Here is a 24998-nt window from a genome sequence, read left to right as displayed (position 1 = left end):
TAAAAATATCACCTCGAAATAATATCCTTTCGCTTAAATCTCGGGTTTGACAAAGCTTTTTTTAAGATTAATATGTTATCGTATCTTAAAAGAATCACAACTAAATTGTTAAATGAAAGAAAGAATAATCCGATAAAAAAAATTAATTGTGCAAATTAAAACACGAGTTGGATAAAATAATCAACTTGATAGTGCATTCAAGCTTGAAAATATACGATGTCACGTCACATTTGTCATTCATCGAAATCGATCCAAGGCATTTTCGCACGCCAGAATATATCAAATAAATTATCGACATCGGAATACATATCAAAATGACATGATATAACGATTTGTTTTAAGATTACGAAGAAATATATATTTATAATAATTTCAAATTAAGATTCAAATTTATTAGATAATATTTATGTTTATATTAATCTTCCTAAATCTTTCATCATTCATTTAAATATCAAAAAGAAATCTCTCTATAATTTTATTCATCTTTAATCATCTTTAATTATCATGTATTCAAAGATCAAAGTATCTTGTAGCTTGAAAATGTTCGAGATTATTTGTGCTTTTTTACCCTAAGACTAGGAAATATTGAAGACGAATGTGTACATTATATATCAATTTCTACGATATGAAAGATAAAAATCATAATACATAATGCAAACGTGTGTGTATATAAAGTCTCCACTGTAGCAAGCGATATAACATGAGGGTGGACGAAAAGTAATTTGGAAATACTGTTTCTACGTCGTTCTACGTCGGACAAATATTAAATGAACTACTGACAGATCTGACTTTATCTGAGACCACAAAAGAAATAAAAAACTAACAAATCAATAACATTCATGTGTGTATGGATATATGTAAAGCTGATAATTAATAAAAACTCATAAATTATATTGAAAATTCTAGCTTTATTTTCAATAATTCTCTCTCTATATGTCATTTAATGTCATTTAATGATCATAATTATTTGCTTAAATTATCACATTGTAAGATTATTGAAAATAGATTATTCTTAATGAGTTTTCATGAAATAATAGACCAATTTTTATATACATTCCAATATTTTCCATGTGTATTTCGAAACGAAATTCTATATTAAAATTTACAATATTCGCATATTCGCAACATGCTCTCCATGTATATTTTGCATCTAATTTTAAACTATTGATTTTTTAACCTATGTAAACTTGACATCTGCTATGTTTAGCTATAATTAGCTCAGTTTTTAATACAAAATATGATAATATTGTTCGTATTTGTTTGTTATAATAATTATTTCATGCAAAAAAATACAATATTTAAAAAAATTATTTTCATCAAATTTTTAAACAAAATAATATAAAAATACTAATATGTCTTAAGTAAAGAATAATTTTTAGTTGTTTGTAGTAATTTTTTTTTTTCGTCTAGCTGCGCCGTTTAAAAGTTGCAGTATATTTTTAATTGACAAAAAACACAATACTGTCAATAATTCAAAATATTTGAAATTCATTTGCGTTATGCCTTTAAGAATTGCTTTTTAAAATTGTTTGTAGCAATTTTTTGTTTGTTTGTAGTTGAACAATCGTTTGAAATTGTGTATGTATTAAAATTATATATCTAATAAAAATATAAGCTCCCAATTGAAGGCGCGCGAGAAACGTGCATCCGAAGCCGATACCCGATAATGCTAAAGTTTCTCGAGACGCGGGACACAAAATTGAACCGCAATTCGATTAGGCTACGGGTGGCCGCGCAATTTGTGAATACAAGTGCGACGCCTTGTATATAGCGTCCTCGAATAAGGTACGAGCTCGTTCCCTCTTCGACTAAAAATTTCAGTATTTCTACGAACAGCGAGAGAGCTTGCAAGATGTTCGGGCCATTCTTTATCGACCAATGATGAAAGTCGAAATTGAGCCGCGTCCCTCGTCGGGGAAATTTTCCATCGGGACGTCTTTGCACCCGCCCCGATAATTCTGTTACAATGAGAATCTCGAAATCACCGTCGTTGCAATTTCCCGCCAGACAGCGGAAGAATATTACCGCGACCTAGGAAATATGTGCCCCGACAAATTACGTTGTCGGCGAACAAAGAGCATTTCGACGATGAACGAGATATCGATAAATCAATGAAGAAAGGGGAATTTTCTGTTTCATTCCCATCTATTAAGTCGAATTTCGCGTGCTATAAAACATGATAGTAATTTTTCTACAAGAATATATGCTGTCTTCATATAGAAACATAATTAATAAAAATTGACTGCACCAATTTGTCAAAAGCTTTTAAAAGAAAACATGTTTTTCTTTTTATTTTTTTTTTATAAAATATCTTTGGATTTCTGAAATACTCTAGATATTTGTATATTTAATAAATAAGGCTGAAATTTCATTCCATAATTTTCGCAAAACAGCATTTTTACACATATGGAAAGTGATATTTTTCACTATTACCTAAATAGCTTGTATAAGACTTTTCTTCCACAAAACATGAAGCTACAGCATGAATTATATCCGTCGGTTTCGGTAGAAACTTTGCACCTCACTATTTCCAAGTATACAACAAAGTGCATTGCTGCACCTCTTCTCCAAAAGTCGAGAAGATAAATCACCGGCTTGCTCATTTTGCTATGGCAATAGTTTCAAAGTCGCGACTAGGCATTACGTTGGTATTAATATCCGACTCACGGTATTGTTCTTCTCTCCAAGATCTCTCGCTGCGCTTTTTTTTTTTTCTCTCCTCAGGTGCCTCATTCTCTCTCACGCAAGAGGGTAGAATAAAACGTGAGAGAAAGAAAAACACAACCACTCTCATCTAGCAGTCTGATTAAGGACAAAGTGTCAAAAGCCCATTTCGGTCTGCTCCTTCTACATAGAGACTTTCACGTATCTATTGTATTTCGCGCTGCGTCAACGAATTAGGTCGCGAGAAATCTGACGTGTGCACGGTATTCCTTGCACTTCGCACAACCCATTTGTCTTTGTGTTTGCGCGTATCGCGTATTAGGACAATGAACACCGCCGTATCAAAGGCACAGAGGTATCGGCACGAGGCGTCGGAAAAGTCGGGCAATTCATACGTACTTGCGCGAATGTCAACTAAAGGTATCTCGCTGCCTGCGTGGAGAACGATAAAAGACCGGGTTAGAAGGTCGCTCGCGCTTCCTACGGCAATTCACAAGCTTTACCAGGTCTAAGGAATTGCGATCTAGGTCTGAGCCATGAAAGTACCCTTTTACCACGCGACGATGTTTCGTTGCACGGTAATCTTGCGATCGTTACGAAGGTCGGCGATTCTTTGCCTCCGCCTGGGTCGAAACCGTTCACAATATGATCTAGTATGGCCTACCCGTATATCGCCGGATCATACATCATTGTATTGTGCCGAATGGGTCGTTGAGGAAAATTCGATATCAGTGACGGTGTTTGAAAATCGTTTATTTCGTTGGAGTATCGCGATACAGAAATGTCAGATTCCGTGGCAGTATATTGCGATAGTAATAAATCATGTCGAAGCTACATTGCACTCTTATCACAAACTTATCGAAAACATAATTCTACGCTCAAAAAAATATTTTGCTAATGTAGATAGATTTCTAGATGTCTCAATTAAAATTTATTGCTACTTTTTGTATCTGTTAGAATATTGTTTGTCACCTATAGAATTTATAGAAGCAATATTCTAGCAATATCTCTATAAAATTTAGATTCCATTGCCAAATATTAAAATGACAAATATAATTGTCCTTGACAATAGGGCTTAAAGATAGGCACGACAGAAAAATTTTCTGTTTAAATTACACTACTAGTACAGATATAAATTCTGTCTCTGTCATTTAAATTGATTAAGTGCAAAATATATGCAGTATCACAGTATTTGCTAATAATTTATCTGTTTCAGTTAATTTTTTACACCTAGAAAATTTTTCTTCAAGTTGCAAGATCATTTTTTTTGAGTGATATGATAATATATTTTAGTATTGTTGAATGATTTTTAATTATCTAAAATAGTTTTGTCAATGAGATGTATTTACACATAATCTCACAAACACAATCCTTTTGCGAATGTAAAACATATATGCGTGTAAGATTGTTTAATTTAACAGAAGCATTCGCGGTATTAAACGCGTCATATGTTATTGCAAAATTACAGTTGATTGAAACATGAAAAAGAAAAGAGAAAGGACCGAGAGCACTCTTTAGGATTAAGCTTTAATATACACTAGCTTAACTTAAATTTTATGTGTTACATGGCTACTTTTTGTGAGAAAGAGTGAAAGAGAGAGAGAGAGAGAGAGAGAGAGAGAGAGAGAGAGAGAGAGAGAGAAATTACTCGACATTTAACAAGTATTCGCAAAGATTACGTTAAAAGTTATTTTAATATTAGACAATGTGTTATATATGTGTGTTAGATATTTTAGAGTTATCGCCATTTCATCTTTTTTAAAAGTAAAATATTAATAATTAAAACACGCGTGGGTGTATGACATAATAGATTAGAGCATAAATATTTATAAATATGTATAAATATATATAAATATTTTGATAAAAAAATGAAAAATATTTTTATCGAAGTATATAACTTTGATCTTTTCCTATCATGATAAGTTGCAAAGAATATTCGTGACAGTTATTGCACATTTAAACGTCATTTTGTTCAATTCACGGCTTGTGAATAGTTTGCCATAATGGTGCAGTAAAGCAGAAAATATTCTCTGATAGTTGGAGATCTTTTATAGTTGCACAGTTTTACGATCGCGCATCGAAGTTCGCTTCTTCAGCATTGCAGGATAGCACGCGATATAGAAGCGGAAGAGAGGACCCTTGAAATGACGAAATATTATAAGGACCTTGTCGTATCGATTTTCGATAAATGATTATTAGAGCTATTGACGTTTCGCGGCCAACCGCGTATTTTGCTAGCCGTGTATACATGTGTGTGTGTGTGTGTGTGTGTGTGTGTGTATGTGTATATGTAATCATAGGATATTTTATTTCCATATTGAATTTATGTCGTGACAACAATAAATTCGAAAAAAATTTAATGACGTATAAAACACTTAAAATATTGATAATATCTATAGTATATAAATTATATTATAAATTTCTCGATTCATTTTAAGATGTTTCAAAATCTAACTTTTAAAAAATTTGTAAAGGCAAGCTATTATCAAATTTATCAAAAAATTATTCAGACATTATTTTGTCGCCAGAAATTCTAGAGTTGATTTCTCGCAAAAAACAGACATTTAATAATTCTTCCAGATGACCAAGCTTGTCAAGAGCAAATTTTGCATATCTCTTCTGTTAAAAAAAAGTATTACCAGATTCTATAGCGTCAGTAAGCTTTATATTACGACTATCGTACATACAGCTATGCATGCAAGTCCATGTGCTGACACGTGCGATTTAAATCTGTTGCTTATATACGTAGTTGAAGATGAAGAAGTTTTCTAAAAGATTCAATATGAGCATGACATAAACACGGCGAGTTTTCAATAAACGTTCGCAAGAATCGTATATCCTGTTTATATACAATAGCGTCTTCGCTTGTATCTACCTATATACCTACATCTACTTTTAGTATCTACTATAAATAAGATAGAGTTTTAACACAAAAAATAATAGTGTTTTATAGTTATTTATAAAATAATAATATGTAATAAAAAACAAAAAAAATCAAAAATATAACTACATCCAACTTTAATAAAAATAAAAAAATTGATATATTCTGATTCTGAATTAGCGACTTTTTTAAATTTAAAATCGGATAAAAAAAGTAGTTTTTTTTTCAAAATGTTGTATTTTTTATATAGTTTTGACTACACAAATAATATTAAATAATAATAAACTACAGAAATAATTATTACTACAAATTAGACACGGAAATGATTATTAAACGGAAATGATTATTATTATAAATCATAAACAAGATATTATTAGTTTTTAATATTATTAAAAAATTTGATTTATTAAAAAATAGAATGCCAAGTTCAGATGTTATGTTTTTGATTTTCGGTATTTAATCCATTATCTCGATAAAATTATTATCTTTGAGCGGAATGCCTGAAAATTCTCAATAATTATCGATTATTGATTTACATAAAATATCGATTAAATTTCATTTGAAACAGAACAGATATACATATATACATATATATATATATATATATATATATATATATATATATATAAATGTTTTATATGCACATCCTCTGTATAAAATATATTTACAAAATATGCAAAAAATCTACCAGTATGCTATGCAATATTTGTGCTTCAATAAATTGCGCTTGCATTCAAGTTTGATCGTAGTACAACAGACCTACCTACATATATAAAAAATACTGGAATATCGTTACACACTTTTTAGTTTCATTTAAAATCAATTTCAAATGAAAATAAATAAATTTGCTTTCACAGATATAGAAGACCGAAATTTCTTAATTGACAGTAAAAGCAAAATCTGTGTAAAATACACACATTTATATTTTATTATTATTAATATAAAACTTATTGTTAGGTGTATGCGTATGAGGCTTTTACGATATAAAAAAATGTACGTATAACATAAAATATATATATATATATATATATATATATATATATCTACAGGCTGCATTGAACTTATTTATGTATGCAATTCATGTGCGCGTGTCAGAACTTCACGTGCTGTCTGACCGTAGTTACGGGACGACTACTTGCACTGATCAGACACGTACAACACAGCGGAAGGAGTATCAGAGGTAAGCGGACTGTAACGGCGATAGCTACTGCAGCAAGCAGTGGTAATACCGATAACTCAATCGACATGACTGCAAGCACGCAGTCCCCGTATAACAGAATCCTCGTTCAGCAGAATGCTCCCGCGTAACAGGATACTCGCGTGTAGCGAGAAACTCCTCTTCAATCGCGCGAGATCCGATTATTAAGTCTGATTAAGGGTATGTCGAGGAACTCGTTAGCGACTTGTTACCGATGCCAAGCGACACACCGAGCATTAGTTTCTGTCTCATCTACATACATATCCGAGAGCAGCTTGGATTGAAATAATTGATTGTTGCGGGATGAGAAACGCGTGCTAGTATAATCCGAAACATCTAAGATCTCGCGTAGTCGCGGCAGTTGAATCAATTATAAATGCATATCATGATTCGAAACAAAGTTTATAGTAATGCAACGTAAGCAGAATATTAGAAACATCTACTCTCTATCTCTCGGAAATCCTTAGAGCGAGATCTATTAAATGCATCAAGAGGAAGAATATCTATCTTAATGTCTTACAATTAGTATTGATTTTATTTAAATAGCAAGAAATACAAATATTATTAAAACTGTAGCGCAATTCTCTCAATATATATTAATCTCAATAATTTTAATATAATAATATAATACATGTATTATTGTAATTATGTATGATATATTAATATATTATTAATATATATTATTAACATATTATTAATATATTAATTTTAATAATATCAATAGATAATATCAAAATTAAATTTAATGGGAATACAAATTCGTGATGGACTTGTTTCTGTTTTAAAACTTTCGGACGTCGAGCGGGCGAGAAACATTTTATAGTGAATTTAGAATTTTATCTGCATTCTAAAAGTAGCTCTATAATTTATATATGTAAACATTTTGACATATCGATTATATTCTGCCAAGTAATGTTATTCAATTATTTACTAAAAAAATTTGATTCCTATACAAATGAGAATAATGCGAAATGAAAAAGTAATTCACTCGACTACTCATTATATCTATTAAAAGAATTCAATTTATGTAGTTGAGAACGAATAAAGATTATAACAAATGGAACAAATGGGCAGCTTTTCTTATCAAAGTCAGAAATTAAAAAAAAAAATTGAAACTTCAAATAAAACCTCTTTTATCCGGTTCTATTGTTTTAATCTCTTTCTATCAACTTCTGTGTGTGGATATCACGCTTATACATGACCTGAATGGAATATCTAGATAACGCGACAGCTGCAGCGATTCGTCCGACTGTTAAAAGAGCCTGTTGTTTACATCCAACCTACACAACGTATTGTCTCAGACAGGTGCCATTTAGCCGTAAACGCGCGATGAGATTGCGGACGACTGTTATCTCCGATACGTTCTGACGTGGTGATTGCCGCGGCACGTGCATACACACATTCTTGCACGTCGCGTTTGCCTGCATACAACAATGCAATATGGCACATACAGAGAGCACGGATGCAAAGCAATAATAAACTACGAACAACGAGCTTTGTGAAGGGATCGGTGAACTTTCCACGAGATATACGCGCAAACGCGTCTGGCAGTGGTTCTTTTCGATATAAAGCGAAATATAAATTTCGAGCACTGGCGTAAATCACGTGGAGAGATTCTGTCATTTTCGTTGCCGCGGCCCTCGTGATTAGTGCGCGCTCGCGTTGTTATTTGATATTAATTCAGCACGTGGCTTAGCAACGTGGCCCCGACCGAGTAAGCAGCACAAACGCTTTGCATTCAGCCAAAGGGGTTGTCAGCGACAGTCCTTCACCGAATCTAAATCACTCTGTACACACACACACGCACACGCCATACACACAAGCCAGTATTGTAAATTCCCGTTTTCCGCTTTGGCATTAATTCGGTTTGCGAGAAAACAGCTGAGTGCGCTTTAGTCCTTAATAATCGGTAAAGTAATCACCGCGAAATCATTTCTGTGTGATATCTTTCTGAATTGATTAACATTCTCAAGAAATTCTCAAGAAGCTTTAATTTGTAAAAAATAGAAACATTTTTAATTTATAATTCAAATAATCTTGTTATCAAACTGCGTTATTCACTTTAACTATTAAGCTAAATTTACCCTTATCTGAACCACAATGCTCGAACATACACATGAGATAAGCAAAGGTAAGATACATTCAACATACTAAAATGGAGATGAAAGATAAATGAACCATTAACCACGAAAATATTACAATAGCTAAAAATAAAATAGACCAAAGCAGAATTGATAATGGAACGATTTCAAACAACTCTTTTAAATAATCAAAAGAATGCAATTATAATGACGGTAACAGCGAATTTGGTAACGAATTTAAACACAACTTGACAGATGATAGACAGCAATTATTTTCGTGGACGGCAAAGATACATGCTAACATTTAAGAATATTGAGGACTTTATCGATACGTTTAGTAGCGATGAAAATGAAAATGTGAAACAATGGATCAGAGATTTTGATGAAACAGCGAGATGGTATCAGTGCATAAAAAAAACGATGTACGCGAAGAGAGACTTTTACGAGGATCGGCACGTCTGTTCATAAAATACGAAGCACGTGGTAAAACATGGAAAGACTTTAAGTCTACGTTGAAACGAGAATTCTCCCAGAAGATCGACAGTCATGACGTGCATAAGCAGCTATAAAGAAAAAGAGAGAAAGACCGACGAAACGTATCACGTGTATTGCTACAGAATGTTGAAAATTTCTGCTCAGGTGAACGTGAAAATTAGTGCCGTAACGTAATAGTCAACGACGAGATAAATTGTTTTATATAGAGCAGAGAGATTTATTTCTAAACTTATTAACTCATAAGTTAGATGTATATACAGCGATGAAAAATAAATCAAAAGTCACCGAACAACAATCTACTATATAAAAGATAAGTAGGATCGATACTGTTAATGAAATAAATGAAGCAGATGACGTGCACGTTGACAGTCAAGAAAGAAAAGAAAGAATTTCCAATTACAAATCGAATAAAATCCAAGACTAAGTATCGAATTGAATATAATTCTGAAGGGGATAATATTTTAATATTTCATACACCGCTCATAGCTTAGCTATATTCCAACAAAAAATGATAAATCTGAGTAGATCTCTCTTAATCCAGAAATGACTAGATGAAGACATTATTCGACCGTTTTATTCTGAATATGCAAATATTCGTTAGAAAAAAAATGACACACCATATGTAAATATGTGTTTTACAGAAAATTAAATGAGAAAATAATTAAAATGAAATATCCATTGCCTATATTACAGAAGATCAAAGTGATTAGTTACAAAATACTTCATGTATAGAGAATAGCTATTAAAATGAAATAAAATAATTTTAAAAAATGCACAAACAACTCTCCTAACTTTCATAATATTCTAAACAGATATTACATAGTACACAATACATTACATTGACCTTTAAAGGTCAAAACAGTTATATCTACCTACGCTAACAATAAGCATTAATTTAATCAATATTAATGCAAGTATATTATTTCTTATTTAATTACAATCCCTATTATTAATTTAAACACATGTTCTTCATAATGTAAAGTAATATTTTTATATATAGATTGAAGAAAAAAAAATATATATATATATATAATTTCATATACATAATATATACAATTATAATATATAATATCTAATATTTATATAAATATAATAATCCTAATCTTTTTTATTTGGAATTTATTAAAATTCTTGAAGAAAAATTCAGAATTATTAAAATAGGAAAGTACAAGCTAATAAAAAATTCATAATAAAAGATTACACATATTGTTGAAATTGAGAAAAGATAAACTTAAAGTTTATTGTTATTACAACAGCTCTATATCTTATCATGAATAAATAATTTAAAATTTTTCTGTTTTCAAGAAACGAACATATTTGTTGGATACTAAAGTAGAGAAGGTCATTTACCGTTAAGGAGATTATTGTCCCTCGCAAACTAGATTTCCTCGTACGACCTCTCTGCAATTTGATCGAATCTTCCTATGGAGATTCTCACGATATCATTACACGACTGCGTTTCGTAAATAGGAACCGATCATACGTCATATCGTATGCCAAATCTTTTACTCTGCGAGTTAATTTCAAAATTACATATCTCGTAAATAGCTATATTACAATTTGTTAATGTATGAGAAATGATTTAAAAACTAATAAGATATAACGTAAAATATGAATATTGAATTGTTATCTTAAAAGGACCATGCAATCGAGCATTAAAAGAGATTCGAGAATTTGGACAGTCATATTAAACGCAAGTAAACAAATCAATATGAGGCAACATAAAAATGATTGAAAAATTTAACACACACACACACACCCATACACATACACACAATATATATATAGATATATATATATATATATATTCATATATATAAATACATATTAAACTTTTCATTTGCTTTTGTTTTTTCTGGAACATTTTCATTTTGTAACTTTGTAACTTTTGTAACATAAAGATGAAATTACAAAATGAAAATGTTCCAGCAAAAACACAAAAGTGAATGAAAAGTTTAACATATATATATTATGAAAGAATGTATTTTATTAATGAATATATTATTTTCCGTAAAATTAATAATACGTAGATTATTATGAAAAAAATTAAAAAAAATAAAAAGCATTTATTAGCTACGCTATATCTTGTAACAAACATAAAACTTTATCTAATAACTTAAAAACAAAAAAAAATTTACAAGATAAAAATATATGTTTACATATATACTGATTTTTTAGAATAAAATTCGTCGCTAACTCTGTGTGTGAGTGTGTAAACTAATGTATAAATACTTAAACATATTCTACGATTTGAATCATTGACGGAAGAATTTATTCGTAGTAACGTTAATATTTATGTTTATCGCTCGATGTAAACGTACCTTTATGTATCGCTCGTATTACGGCTGTATGCATTTCGCACATGCATTGTATGTACATATCGGGCGTGTATGCCAATATCGTCAGGCATATTATTAAGCACGACACATCGTTGACCCACCAATCGAGATAATGGAGGTAACGTGGTCCAGCACACCTACACACGTACCGAATCCACACGCTTGCATAGTTTATGCGAGTACCAAGACTAGGACAGAATTTATGGATGACATTTTCTCGTTTGGAATTAGACGATCAGGATGCGATTCCTATGCACCACAGCTTCATGTTGTAACACTTACGCGATGCCCCGAAGGGCATCTTCCCGTTCGATTTACGGTTCTCGTTCGTGTAAGAAAATAAAAAATGGAACGTTCCTAGAGAGAAATAAACTCACATTTTTGTAAAATTATTTATTCGCGATTATTAATAGCTTAAATATTTCGAGATTGTTGACGGGATAAGCGGAATTAATTTATATTCTCGACGTCTTATACACAACGTCTCGATTAGTTCGCGTCCTGTTCTATTTTTAAAAGAATGAGATAATCGAAGTGAAATGCCACACTTGTGTTTGTCAACTGAGGCTTAAACAGGTTTTCAAAAGAGACTGCAGAATTAGCGGGGAATCCAATCTTCCTTCGCGAATGCATTGTCTCGGAATCTTTGTTAACGCTTGGCAAGAGAGGGCGACTTTTTTTTTAGAAACGATATGTTTAACGTGGCGTACGTTTGCACGTGTATTTTTCACGGACTCTCTAGTGTGTCGTTGTATCAGAATCACGATACAATCGTCGCACAAAAGTTTTATGCTTTTAGTGTCGACTTTTGATGATCGTGATATACGGAAAAAACGATATACGGGTCAGAGGTCATGCACGTCATATTGAAACAAATTTTTTAGTTTTGTTTTCGGTTACAAAAGATATTTCTTCGACATAAGAGAGGGACAATATTTTTTATTTAAAAACCGCAAATAAAAATCAATTTTTGCGGACAATCAACTCTAAACATGAAAATAATAGTTTATATAATATTTACTTTTGTATGACACGGGAGCATTATTTAGTTATTATTTAGTTGTTAAACTGATATAATAATATATACAAATCAATAATATGTAAAGCAATAAGAAAAACTACGAAAAAAGAAAAAATTATCTGAAAACTGCAAAACATACAGTCACTTGAAAATTTATTTCATTATTCATTATTTAAGATTTATTCAAAAGATTTAAACAGACATTTATCATATATTCGAATTAGATTCTAGATACGTGAAATCTCAGAATCAAATCATATATAGGTATTATTGTTTTATACAATTTTCAACTTTGATTGAATATATGCGTTTTATGAAAAATATTTTTTTGTTAAAAATGTTTTTATTTACTACATAAAACACAAATATATACAGGGTGTTTACTAAAAATTTGTAAAAAAATTCCCTGAAAATTCCCTCACTTTACAGATATTTTTTTCAAAATTCCAAAATAAAAAGAATATTTTTCAGTTTTTTTTAAATACAACTTTCTCTAAAATAAATTTTTTTATTACATGCATTATTTAATGTTTTTTATTCATTTGAAGGAAGGACACAAAAATTATTAAGTTTTAAGTGCTAGATTTATAAATGTACTAAAAAACTAAATAACTTTCATAAGATAAGCATTTTTCTCTTGTATAAAGTTTTCATTTCTTTATTATTAAAAATTAAAAAGAATATGTACTTTATATTCATTATATTAAATTTATATTAATATTATTTATTATATAAACAAAAAAAGATATATTTTTACGTATTAATTAAACAAATTAAATGATCAAATTAAACGCTGGTCAAATTTTGATAGTATCTATCGATGAGATTTCGCGTTATTTTGCAATCATTTTTAATTTTCAGAGAGTTAATTCTATATTCAGAGAGTTAATATATAATATATTAGTAAAATGTTTATTAAACAAATTAGATTGCCCGAAACGTCAAACTTATAAATACCGAGATAAGACACTGTGTTTCGATAGTTCTATCAACTTTAATAAGATTTCGTATGTTTGTAATTGCTTTTAATTTCTAGAGAAAGTTCCATGCATGAAAGTTCGGTTCTAAAAATTATTAGAATACGTAATAAATTATCCCAGAATATTTATTAAACAAATTAGATTCACTGATTGTGAGATGCAAAACGTACAAGTACCGAAATGAAACACTGGTCATATTTCGATTGTTCTATCGATTTTAAATGAGATTATTTTTTTGTCGTTCTGCACTTATACTTTCTGAACAAAAAATTTTAGATATCCATAAAAATTACCAAAATAATTATTAAATAAATTAGATCAAGACGCTGGTATAACACGAAATTTTATTTACATCCAATGTTTTGTGTAATCTAATTTGTATAATTAATATTCTAATAATTTTTATACATAGAACTTTTTCGAAAGATAAAGTGAAATGTAGCGTGAACCTGACGTTTCAGTTTGTCCCGACTTTTTCTCAGGCCATTCTTTTAATACACTATTTGTTTAATCTATCAAAAATTCTAAAACTATTAAAAATAGAATCAATTATTAATTTTAATAATTAATAAGCTTTCATGAAGTGGAACACCAGCTTCAAACACACTCAAATGGAATTGCATGAAATATGCTATGCGATAATCGCGACAAAGAAAATTAATTCCGCGAATAATAATTAATAAATTACCTGATCTCACAAAGTCCGATCCCAAGTCTGCTCATCTTTTCCTAATCTTCCGTTAATGCATTTTGAATAACACTCGCGCAACATTTTGCACGACACTCCCGATTTTAATATATATTATATTTATTAATATATGATGAAATCTGTCGGACCTTTTCGCTTTTATGTGTGTGACGCCACACAAAATCACCACGTACAGCGTGTTATATACGTACAAAAAATTCTGCATGTACTTTTTCACGGAATAATAAACAGGTATGTATATACAATGAAACAATCGTCTTTCAACTATTGCCATCTCCACCACATGTCCGCTACAGAAGTCAGCTCTACGCGCAGCAGTCACAGTCTCAAAGATGGATGATATCGTTTCATTGTACATACCTGTAATCCACGAAAAAAATACAGTGAATTTTTTATATACATACATATATGCAACACGCTATACGCGCTTATTTTTGTTATCATTCATGTGATGACACGTAAGCAAAAAGATATCAGTCCGAAATAGATTTCGTGTATCAATAAACGCAAGATGTATCGAAATCGGAAGTGTCGTGCAAAATGTCGCGCGAGTATTTTGCGAGTATTTTGTTCTTTTGTATCATGAAGGATTAGAAGAAGATGAGCAGACCTGAGATGGCATCGAGCTTTGTGGGAACAATGGGATAATTTATAACGTATGAGGTAATCTATTATATATTATTCAAAGAATTAATTTTTTTGTCGCTGTTACCGCGTAACATATTTTGTGCAATTCCATTTGTGTGTGTGTGTGTGTGTGTATGTATGTGTATGAAGATGACGTCTCACTTCGTGGAAAGTCATTAATTGTTGCAAATTTTGACTTATTTTTAATAGTTTGAATATTCTTAATAGATTAAACGTATAGTGCCTGGCATTAAAAGAATGACCCGAGAAAAAATCCGGACAATTTGAGACGTCAGATTCACGCTGGGTCTTACTTTGTCCTTTGCCAAATTTTAATTACTTGAGAGTGCTGCAATAATTCTACAAAAAATTATTAGATTATTAATTATACAAATTAGATCATTCAAAAGCTGGACATAAATGAGATTTCGGTGTTATCGTCGGTGTTACCGACGTCTCAATCTAATTTATTTAATAAATATTTTAATAATTTTTATGTATATCTAAAACTCTGTTCAGAAAGTATAACTGATTACAAAACGACACAAAAAAATAATGCGAAATCTTATTTAAAGTTGATAGAGCAAGTGAAATAAGATCAACGTCTCATCTTGGTACTTGTACGTATCTAATTTGTTTAATAAATATTCTAATAATTTTTATATTATAGAATTATCTCTCTGGAAATTAAAAATGATTGCAGAATAACGCAAAATCTCATTAATCGATAGAGCTATCGAAATATGATCAGTGTTTAATTTGGCAATTTAATTTATTTAATTAATATTCTATTAATAATTTTTTACGCATAGAACTTTTTTGAAGTTGGCCTTCCGTACCTTCAAGTGCTATTTTCAATCCTTTAATAAATGGAACTATTTTTAAGATTAAATAGAGAACTCATATTTTTAATTTTTGATAATGAAGGACCAACTTCACATACGTGATAATATGCTAATATGCTAATATAAGAATAACTACTGGTCAGTTTCCGCAAATTTGTGCTTGTCTTTGGAAAATTTGTATAAAGTTCAAGTTAGTATGATGTGTGATATATGCTTAAATAATAGTATAACACTATCACATATGCAAGATTGCAAACCGCAAAGCCACCTGTATAATTCTAGTTAAGGCAAATGTCAACGCATATTATATTACAGATCACTGCAATTAGTAGATAAGGCTTGTAACGAGTACAAGATTTCCAAAAGCGCACGAGTTGAGTTGCAACTATACAAACGTACACAATGATTAATTATCTCTAATCGAAATGTTCACGTAACGTATTGATGTAACAGCTTGAATATTATAATGAATATTAATATGTCATCGCTTATGGATCGTTCTCTGCGTACAATATGCATACAATTCTATTACACAGCATATTATGGTCGCATATATACGTTGTAAAACATTGTATTATTTAGGTCTAATAATGTTTAACAATATTAAATTATCTTGTGTAACAGCAATGATTTAACTCATAATCATAATAAAATACACTTGCATTTCGACATATAATTTTTTAAATTACATTTGTACAATCTCAGAGTTTTTTATTTATGTAAAATGTATGTAAAATGTACAAATGTCATAGTTATTACTTCAGTATAATTTTAAAAAGCGGTCACATAAAGTCACATTTAATTTTATATTAAATCTGTTTGAGTCTGCTTTTTTATTCACTTAATTGTTTGTCTTATAATTTGCATTTAGTGAGATAGGTGTCGAATAGAGTTTATGGTTAATTATAATATCACACATTTTGTAGAAATTATATAACAATGATAAAGTTGATTCCAGAATATTTTTAATGTAAATTATGAAAATTGAACCTATGAATGAATGAAACACATCGCACATAGATTTTTAATATTTCTTCCTATTTTAAACAATAAAATTGAAAAAATTTTATATATACTTATGTATTAAACTATCAGTAAATGTTTTTATCGTTAATTGTATTCGTACTAAATTGACGAAGAAAATATTTTGCCATATTTATCATTTTTCGTAGAAAGTATCCTTATACAGTGAAATGATTTCAGCGTTGCGTTTAAATTTAAAAATTAAAATTTTAATTACGACTGCGAATATGATGTCGCAAATTTTGAAATTGACAAACTATGCTTGAACATTGTTCATAATAATAGACTATGTTTGATATTTTTATATCAGTTACATAGTTTAAGAGACATAATTTTCAAAATTCTGTTTCTGATTGTAGTGATATTGTAAGTACAAAAAATGTATAAAATATTTTTTCAAATATTTCAATATGCAGATTGTAATTAAATATGCAAATTAGACATATACATTATTATTTTATCTATTAATCTATTACATTATCAATCCATAAAAAAATGACATCTTTCAAGACTAAACAAGGTTATTGATATTTTCATTCATGCTATATATTATGTTTTTATCATTAACATTATAACACTTTCGTAGTTACTTTAATTACCTTTATTACAAAAACTTATAAATGTTCTTGATTTTTTATAATAATATATTTTATACAATTTTATAAATTATATAATTTTTACTATTTTTTAACACAATTTATGTACTTATTATTTACATTAGTTACAGTAAAATAAGATTGAAAGACTTGCAGCAAAATCATAATTAGATTTATAAATAATTTCGATTCCTTGATTTATACATATTATTTTACGCTCTAAATAGAATAAATCACAGCTAGATTTCGAATTGAGTTGATTAGCTTGTAATATAGTAACTTTTTGTAACACAAGAAAAAACGACAAATATATCGTCTGATTATAGGCCATTGCGAATATTGCGAATAAGTTTTATTTAGTTAGAGGTAAATCTCTAATGCAGTCTTAGCGCGGACATAAATTCTCGCTAATATAAGAGAGAAGATATTAGTTCTCTTTCGCCCTCGGGAATCACACGGATCCTTCGACTGCTTCCTTGTTTCGTCATCGCGATGTCGCCCGCAGTCGTACCTATCGCTTGCTTTTTCTCCTTTTCCGCACGTTATCGTAACCGTTGCTATGGGGATACCCTCTTTGGCTTTTGTTCAACATCAGGTGACAGCATGTCCGATTTTCACTCCTCTTCGTATTCGACCCTTGTGGCTCAACATGTCTCTCTTTTGCTTTTCCTAGTTGCTTTCTCCTCTTTCCTTTTAGTCCAACAGCCTTCTGGGACTTTCACGCGACATTGAAACGTTGTTCATTCGTCAACCAGACCGTTTCTTGTCCAACCTCGAAGAAAACGTTGTTATAGCTTATCCGTATGCTTTATCACTCTGGATAAATCGAAATTCTCTGAGAACTCTTTGGGCAACCATGGATTTTTCATCGTCATATTCCTAATATCGTCTTCTGAATCGTTACTTCTTCAAGATACGATCCCAAAAAATGTAAAAAATGGAATTTGCATAAAATGTAAAAAATGGATCTAATAATGATCAGATGTAAATACATATAATTAGATATAAAAACATAACATGTGTAATTTTATCCGGAATAATATCCGGAAATATTCATGCAATATAATCTTATATGTATAATCATATTTGGCTAAATCTGATTATATGAAAACATATCTAGCACAATATGATTATGAAGAGAAAAACTTGTAATTTTTTAAAAATAATATATAATACTTTTATTGCAACGTTCTCTTTGCAAATAAAAAAGCTGAACTTATGTAATTATGTACAATCATATGTAATTAACTCCAAAATTTGGCACGATCTGATCATATATGTTGTAATATTAATGATTTGTCTATACATAATTAAATCCGAAATTTGACGTGATATGATCTTATCTTTATGTAATCATATTCAACTAGATTTATTTTCAAATAATGAGATCTATGATAAATATGATTATGATATGAAAGATGTGTGATTATATAAGATCATATTGCGCCAGTAAATTGAATAATGACGATGAAAAATCCATGGTGGCCCAAGTTCTGGGAGAATTTTTCTTTCCGATTTATTATATCGTTAACATCACAAAATAATATATTGTTTTTCATGACTTTTTATTGTTCCTGTTCACTTATGATTTAACGAAAATTTGAGGATTTGACGCAAAAATCATTTTAAACACTATTAAAAGATTTAAACACTATTTTTAATTAACCCGTTGTTTATAATTAAGTACTAGCGACTTTAATCTCTAACTTATAATTTTACTATTAAAAGATAAGAAAAGTAAAGAAAAATGTTGTTACAATTTTCAGGATCATAATTTATTTTGTTTTCCTATAATTCTGCACAAGAATATCATCGTCGAATAATCGTACACGTTATTTTTAAATTTTATGTGACAGTGTCTTTAGAAAAAAAGTCATACTCTTTGTGATAGAATTTCCTGGAAGTATTCGAGAAGGATATTTACCGAGACCGCCGTCATGTCTTTCATCTTTTAACGCCCACCTGTGGATCAGTATTTCTTCTAAGTATCGAGCCTGAGAACCACTTGGGACACGAGCACGAGCGTCCACGGGACTCGTATTGTTACGTCCATCATAGCGATTGTTTCGCGAAAAGCGATCCCTCAATGGAGAAATAATCGCTTGTCATCCGAGTACAGCTCGATATGAACAGTTCGTTCTGTTACCTGCGCAGATTTCTCTCGATTCGCCGATGAAATATCCGCCGACAAACTATCTGTCTCGATTTGATAGTCGAGACCATTAGTTATAGTTGAAACCATTGTCGCATAGTGTGCGCAGAGAACGTCAAAGCCAGCGCAGGAAATTGAAGAACCGTGTCCGATAACAGATAGGAAAAATAAAGATTTAAGTAGATGCTTGCATTAAAAGATCTTGCGCAAAGCTTTTCGGAAGCAATTATCCCTGGTCATAGTCAATTTCAGCAGAGACTAACATTTTCCTCGACATTTTGCTTCCGGCATGATTCTCTTTATTTTTCTCTATCTCTTTCTTTCCATTAATTTTATTTTATATATGATATTTTTTATTTTCTTTATGAAACACATCAATTTTTATTTTCTTCGATTTGAATTATATACTCGAGAAGAAATTCAATGTAAATTGAACATTTTTCGACAATATATCTTCTCTAACTCTTTCAACACTGCAATGTTTCTTTAACATCATCATTTAAAAGTATGTTTGAGTTGCGAAAACTTGTTTACAAGATTACAGAAACTTTGAAATCTCGTGAAACATATATGCCTCAAGGGTGGCGAAAGAGTTAATCGAATAGTGAATTAAAAACTTTCATCTCCTATAAATAATTTTGTGCAATATTTCAAAATACAATTTAAATTGGTTAAGACATTAGAGACATTTCTGCTCAGCAGTAATAATCTAATTTATATCGCAATAAATGCAAATTGAAAATAATTAATATTAAAATTTACCTTCTATTATGTATATTGATATACGATATTGATATACATAAATCATTAACATATTTTGAATAATTTATATACATATATACATATACATAGATATACATATCTATATATTCAATAATTAACACTTAATGTTAAAAATTGATTACAATTAGCTCCAATGTATTTATTAAAAATAATGTTTGCTTAAATATAATATTTTTGGAATATTTGCTGCCTCACACGAAGACGTCTCCGTGTAAAGCATATATTGATACTTCCATTATCGATTCCCTGTCATCCTCAAATATTTAACTCGATAGAAAGCTTTAACGCGTGGCAGACATGATCGAGTTTACAAAACGTGTGCACACCGCATCGTCTTGACAAATTCGAGACATTTTATCATAATTTATATGAAAAATATCGTTTCTATCTTATTATAATATGTTTCTTACGACAGTACTTTTTTATAAGTTGTTTATTTTATAAACTATTCTCTCTCTTTTGTCATATACTTTCTGTATATCTTTTCTAAAAAATGTTTTATTTTTTATTCAATTTTTAATTTTTATATTTTTCTATGTTAACACAATATTTACAATAATATTAGTAACAAAAGTACTCTACATGAATAATAATTCCAAAAGAATAATAAAAAATATTTTAAAATTTTACAACTTTTTAAATAAAACGATACTTCTAAATCATTAACTCTAAAAAAAAGCGTAATTACAATACATATACATATAACCAGAAATACTTATAGGAATGAGCTAAATTTATTTTCTCATCTAAAAAGTCTTTCGTGACTTTTATTCGGGATAAATGTCAACGGCGAGAAAAATTTACTTTATCGTAAGAATTAGCTTTCTATTTTTTTCGTGCATTCCATTTTTTCTTATTTAATTGTTACTGATCGCAAGCTTGTTCGCAGATGAGTTTTCGAAGTGATGTCAAATGAGTTTTTCTTCCGACGAGTTTCGGGGTCGGATTTTATTAAGATACTTCGCATCGCGATCTGCGAGGTAAGAAAATGAGTCCTTCAATTTGCGCGGGAAAACTACTTCGTTGAATCTTTCGCCAGTTTTCCGCGGATAAACTTTGCTCGTTTTTACGAAGCCGCAATCACGGCTATCTCTGGCGACATCCTACAAGTTATCATTACCTTCGAGCAAACGTCTTAAAACATCTCGCTTCCTTCTATTACAAGGACTTTTCCACGTGACTTTCTGTACATAACTAGAGGTAAAATGCATATTTTATATAGTAAAATATGCATTTGTATAAAATTACGCGAATGTAAAATTTTATTTTTGGAAAATAAATTTTCCAACCTTTCGTTCCAAACTTTCCTCTCTTTAAGAAGATTAGGAGCAAGCATTAACAAGAATAAACTACTAAAATATGTAGTTTCTATGTTTTATTTTTGGATTATTCTAAGATTTAAGAGATTAATTCTCGTTGGAAACATAGGAAAGAACTTTCAAGCGAGAATCACTATAATATATATTTTGCTGCTAATACAGCATTATTAATATTGTAATATTATAATTTTTCTTAAAAAAGATGTATTGTATATTCGCGTTCTCTTTTTTAAAATAATTAACATTCAATATATAACGCTTTAAATACTGATAATATGGTGGATTATGGCTGATACAAGAATGTTGATAAATTACATAGAATTGACCGTGTCAAGAGGGAATTGTATAGATAAATTCGTGTTTACTCGTATACATATGTATATAAATTTTATAAGTATATAGTTACATTTCTTGCATCGCATACCTATATACTAGATTCTAGTTACAACGCTTCGAATTACACACGTTGCGTCGTGTTGCGTGAAATTAAATTCAGGAGCGAATATGATCTCGCGGAATATCTGCTGCTCGTTCATAATTTCAATGTTAACGTGATGCCTACACGAATAATTTATTCCGCGTTATACGAGTAAGTCATTCTACACAATTTCGAGACTGCAGAATAACAAATATGTAAAGAATGTTAAATATACACATTTGAATAATTAAATATTTGATGATCGTAAAGTGCAAAAGTGATTGCCTGAAGAAATTATTAGAAATTAACTAAAAAAGTTTCCTTTCATTTAATCTTGATTGTTGTACATAATTTAAAATAATTTCTTTTCTATTTTTTTTAATTATAATATTATTTCTCTGAAAAAAAATCCTTAATATTTTTAATCTTTTCTTGAGAAGGCACAATATCATAAGTATACAAAAAAATATAGAAAAATGTAAATATATTTTATATAAATTAATTTGATTTTCCTTTTTAATCCTAAAAAATCGATGCTATTTCGCTCTATAGCCACTTTGTGACGCAAACTATTTACCTCTCGGTTCTCGCAATCGGTATTATTATCACGCAATTGATATTGAAATAGGAAATGTCAAAGCTGTCGTATTAATGACGTAGAGACATTTCGCAGACCGATAATACACGCCACAATGTGACGTTAAAGCACGCATTATAGCAACGCAGGTGGCAATCCAGCTGATCGATTTGGCACGCGTGCTACCATAATTGCATATTAAATATAGTGCATATTAAATGGAAAAACATTAGTAAATATTGAAAAATCTCTATTACGTACAAAGATTACAATTTTCATTGTAACATTCATTACAATATTACTTAATATTAAAAAAGAATAAGAGATATTTTGCATCAATCTCTGAAACATGAGACTGAAACGTTATATAATATTTTTTTAACGACAAAGAATAAATTCCAATCTTGATGATTGATGTAGAATTAATATAGAAAAAGTACAAGTACTATTATATTTAAAAAAGTCAAACTTTTTATTAAAAATTTTATTCAAAGCTCTGAAACTTCCATGTACAATTATTGGATTATCGGGCAAATTTGCGTTATTCTCGCTGGATGTATCTGTGATGTATTTTAATATTTGTGTAATCTCGCGAAAAAAAAGGTCTCGGCTTTTAAAGATAGTATTTGCGCTTTCAAATAACAATAAATTTATTTTATTGCTTCTAAAATTGGTTTTTACTTCTCGAAATGGAAGTCGGTTAAAACATATTTTCCATGACGATCGCTTTTAATGGCGCGTGAAATTGCAGTGGTCAGCAACAAAATATTATGTACATATCTCTCGTTTCATTTATCGTGTTACACTATAGAATTCTTTAGCGATAGGAAAAAGGTTCAAATTTAATATTAGTTTCTAATAATGTAAATCAAAATTGTTATATTTTCGATTTTTTTAATTTAGATTTTTTTATTGTAATACAATTTTTTACATGATTTTTCTCGCTTTATAACATCATTTTTAAATCTCGTGGCTTTGGAACGTGGCTTTGACGCTTTGATGCAAATAAAAGTCTGCGATCTGCGTATTTCCGTGCATCTGTACAATGTCGTTTGAATAATGTTAACAAAAAAGAAAATCTTAGCTAAGAAAATCCTAGTTTGTTTTATTATTAGACAAAACGTTATTTGACATATACTGAATAATAATGTTATTGTAATCTTTACTTATCATTTTAAATAGATTGTTTAATCTATGTAAACGCAACTCTTTCACTTCCTATTTTTCAGAATCGAATGACACACAAAAGTCCTTTCGTAATGTAATTTTTCACGCATTTTACATTTAATATTTAATCATTATTTTATATTAAGAAGTTAAATTAAAATTATTTTGTTCGTTAAAATGAGAATTTTTATCGGATCTAACTTAATCTAACAATATCGAACATTTTATTTATTCCGCGATAATCGCATTGGAATTTTGTCGTACAAAAATGATAATTGATTAAATTAGCATTAAAGCAAAATATAAATAAAAGTGCGTCGAATTTTAATTATATCTTTCATCATTATATGCCTCACTAATTTTTAAATATACTCTGAAATATTTTCTTTTATTAGAATTACAAAATATAGATTCAAGATTTATAAGACTTTGTCGAAAGAAAAAATTTTAAGGTGTACACGTTTTGCAAATTTTTAATATTTAGTATTGCACATATGATAATTGAATTCGACATTCAAATTAAACATTACAATTTTAAATTAAAGAAAAAATATCAGTGATATTGTGTATCAAGAATGGAGAAGAATATTTTTAAAAATCATAAAACTTAAAATTTTTATTGAATAATTCGCAAGTAAAAAGTCAATGAAAAAGTTATTTTCGGACAAATTAAATTTTCGTAACTTTTTCAAGGAGCCTTGTGTTCGAATTTATTGACTATCGATATCAGATACAAGTTCGTTGCCGATGCTCGTTTGTTTGCCGGAGCGAAGTAATCAGGGCAAGTGAATCGCTAATTAGGTCACTTTGTGCATAAGTAAGCCCTACAGCTTTGACTGGGAGATTAATTAATTGTTAGCCACGTGCACGGTTCTGGTCCAGATTTCGAACACCTACAGTTTTTTTCCATCTACTGTCTACGATTCTTTCGATGAAACTGTAATCGTTATTTATCAAAACGCTTTTATAACGCATCGAATTACTTTTCTTAATTCGTCTTATATAGGCCGTCAAGCTTCGCCATTAACGATTGCATTAGCATATGAATGGATTAAGTTGGTCGACTTTTACGATTTCTCTTAAACAGTCAAGTTTCAACAAGTTAATATTATTATGACACAGC

The 24998-nt window shown here is 29.8% G+C and overlaps 1 protein-coding gene across 10 annotated transcripts in view; it reads left to right on the top strand.

Annotated features, from left to right (window-relative positions):
- Positions 1-24998, top strand: part of Rsh (Rap GTPase activating protein radish) — a 136726-nt gene that overhangs the window by 70869 nt on the left and 40859 nt on the right. For 2 of the 10 annotated variants that reach the window (XM_072897823.1, XM_072897822.1), the window contains one exon: positions 14957-15031. The exons of the other annotated variants lie outside the window; for them this stretch is intronic. In XM_072897823.1, coding sequence (XP_072753924.1) covers positions 15027-15031 — 5 coding nt within the window. In that variant the 5' untranslated portion in view covers positions 14957-15026. Of the gene's footprint in view, positions 1-14956; positions 15032-24998 lie in introns of those variants that run through there. 10 annotated transcript variants of the gene reach the window in all.

Source organism: Anoplolepis gracilipes, chromosome 8 (assembly GCF_047496725.1).
Source record: "Anoplolepis gracilipes chromosome 8, ASM4749672v1, whole genome shotgun sequence".
Classification (NCBI taxonomy): domain Eukaryota; kingdom Metazoa; phylum Arthropoda; class Insecta; order Hymenoptera; family Formicidae; genus Anoplolepis; species Anoplolepis gracilipes.
The sequence above is the reverse complement of the archived record's forward strand: the minus strand, read 5'-3'. Positions and strand labels throughout refer to the sequence as shown.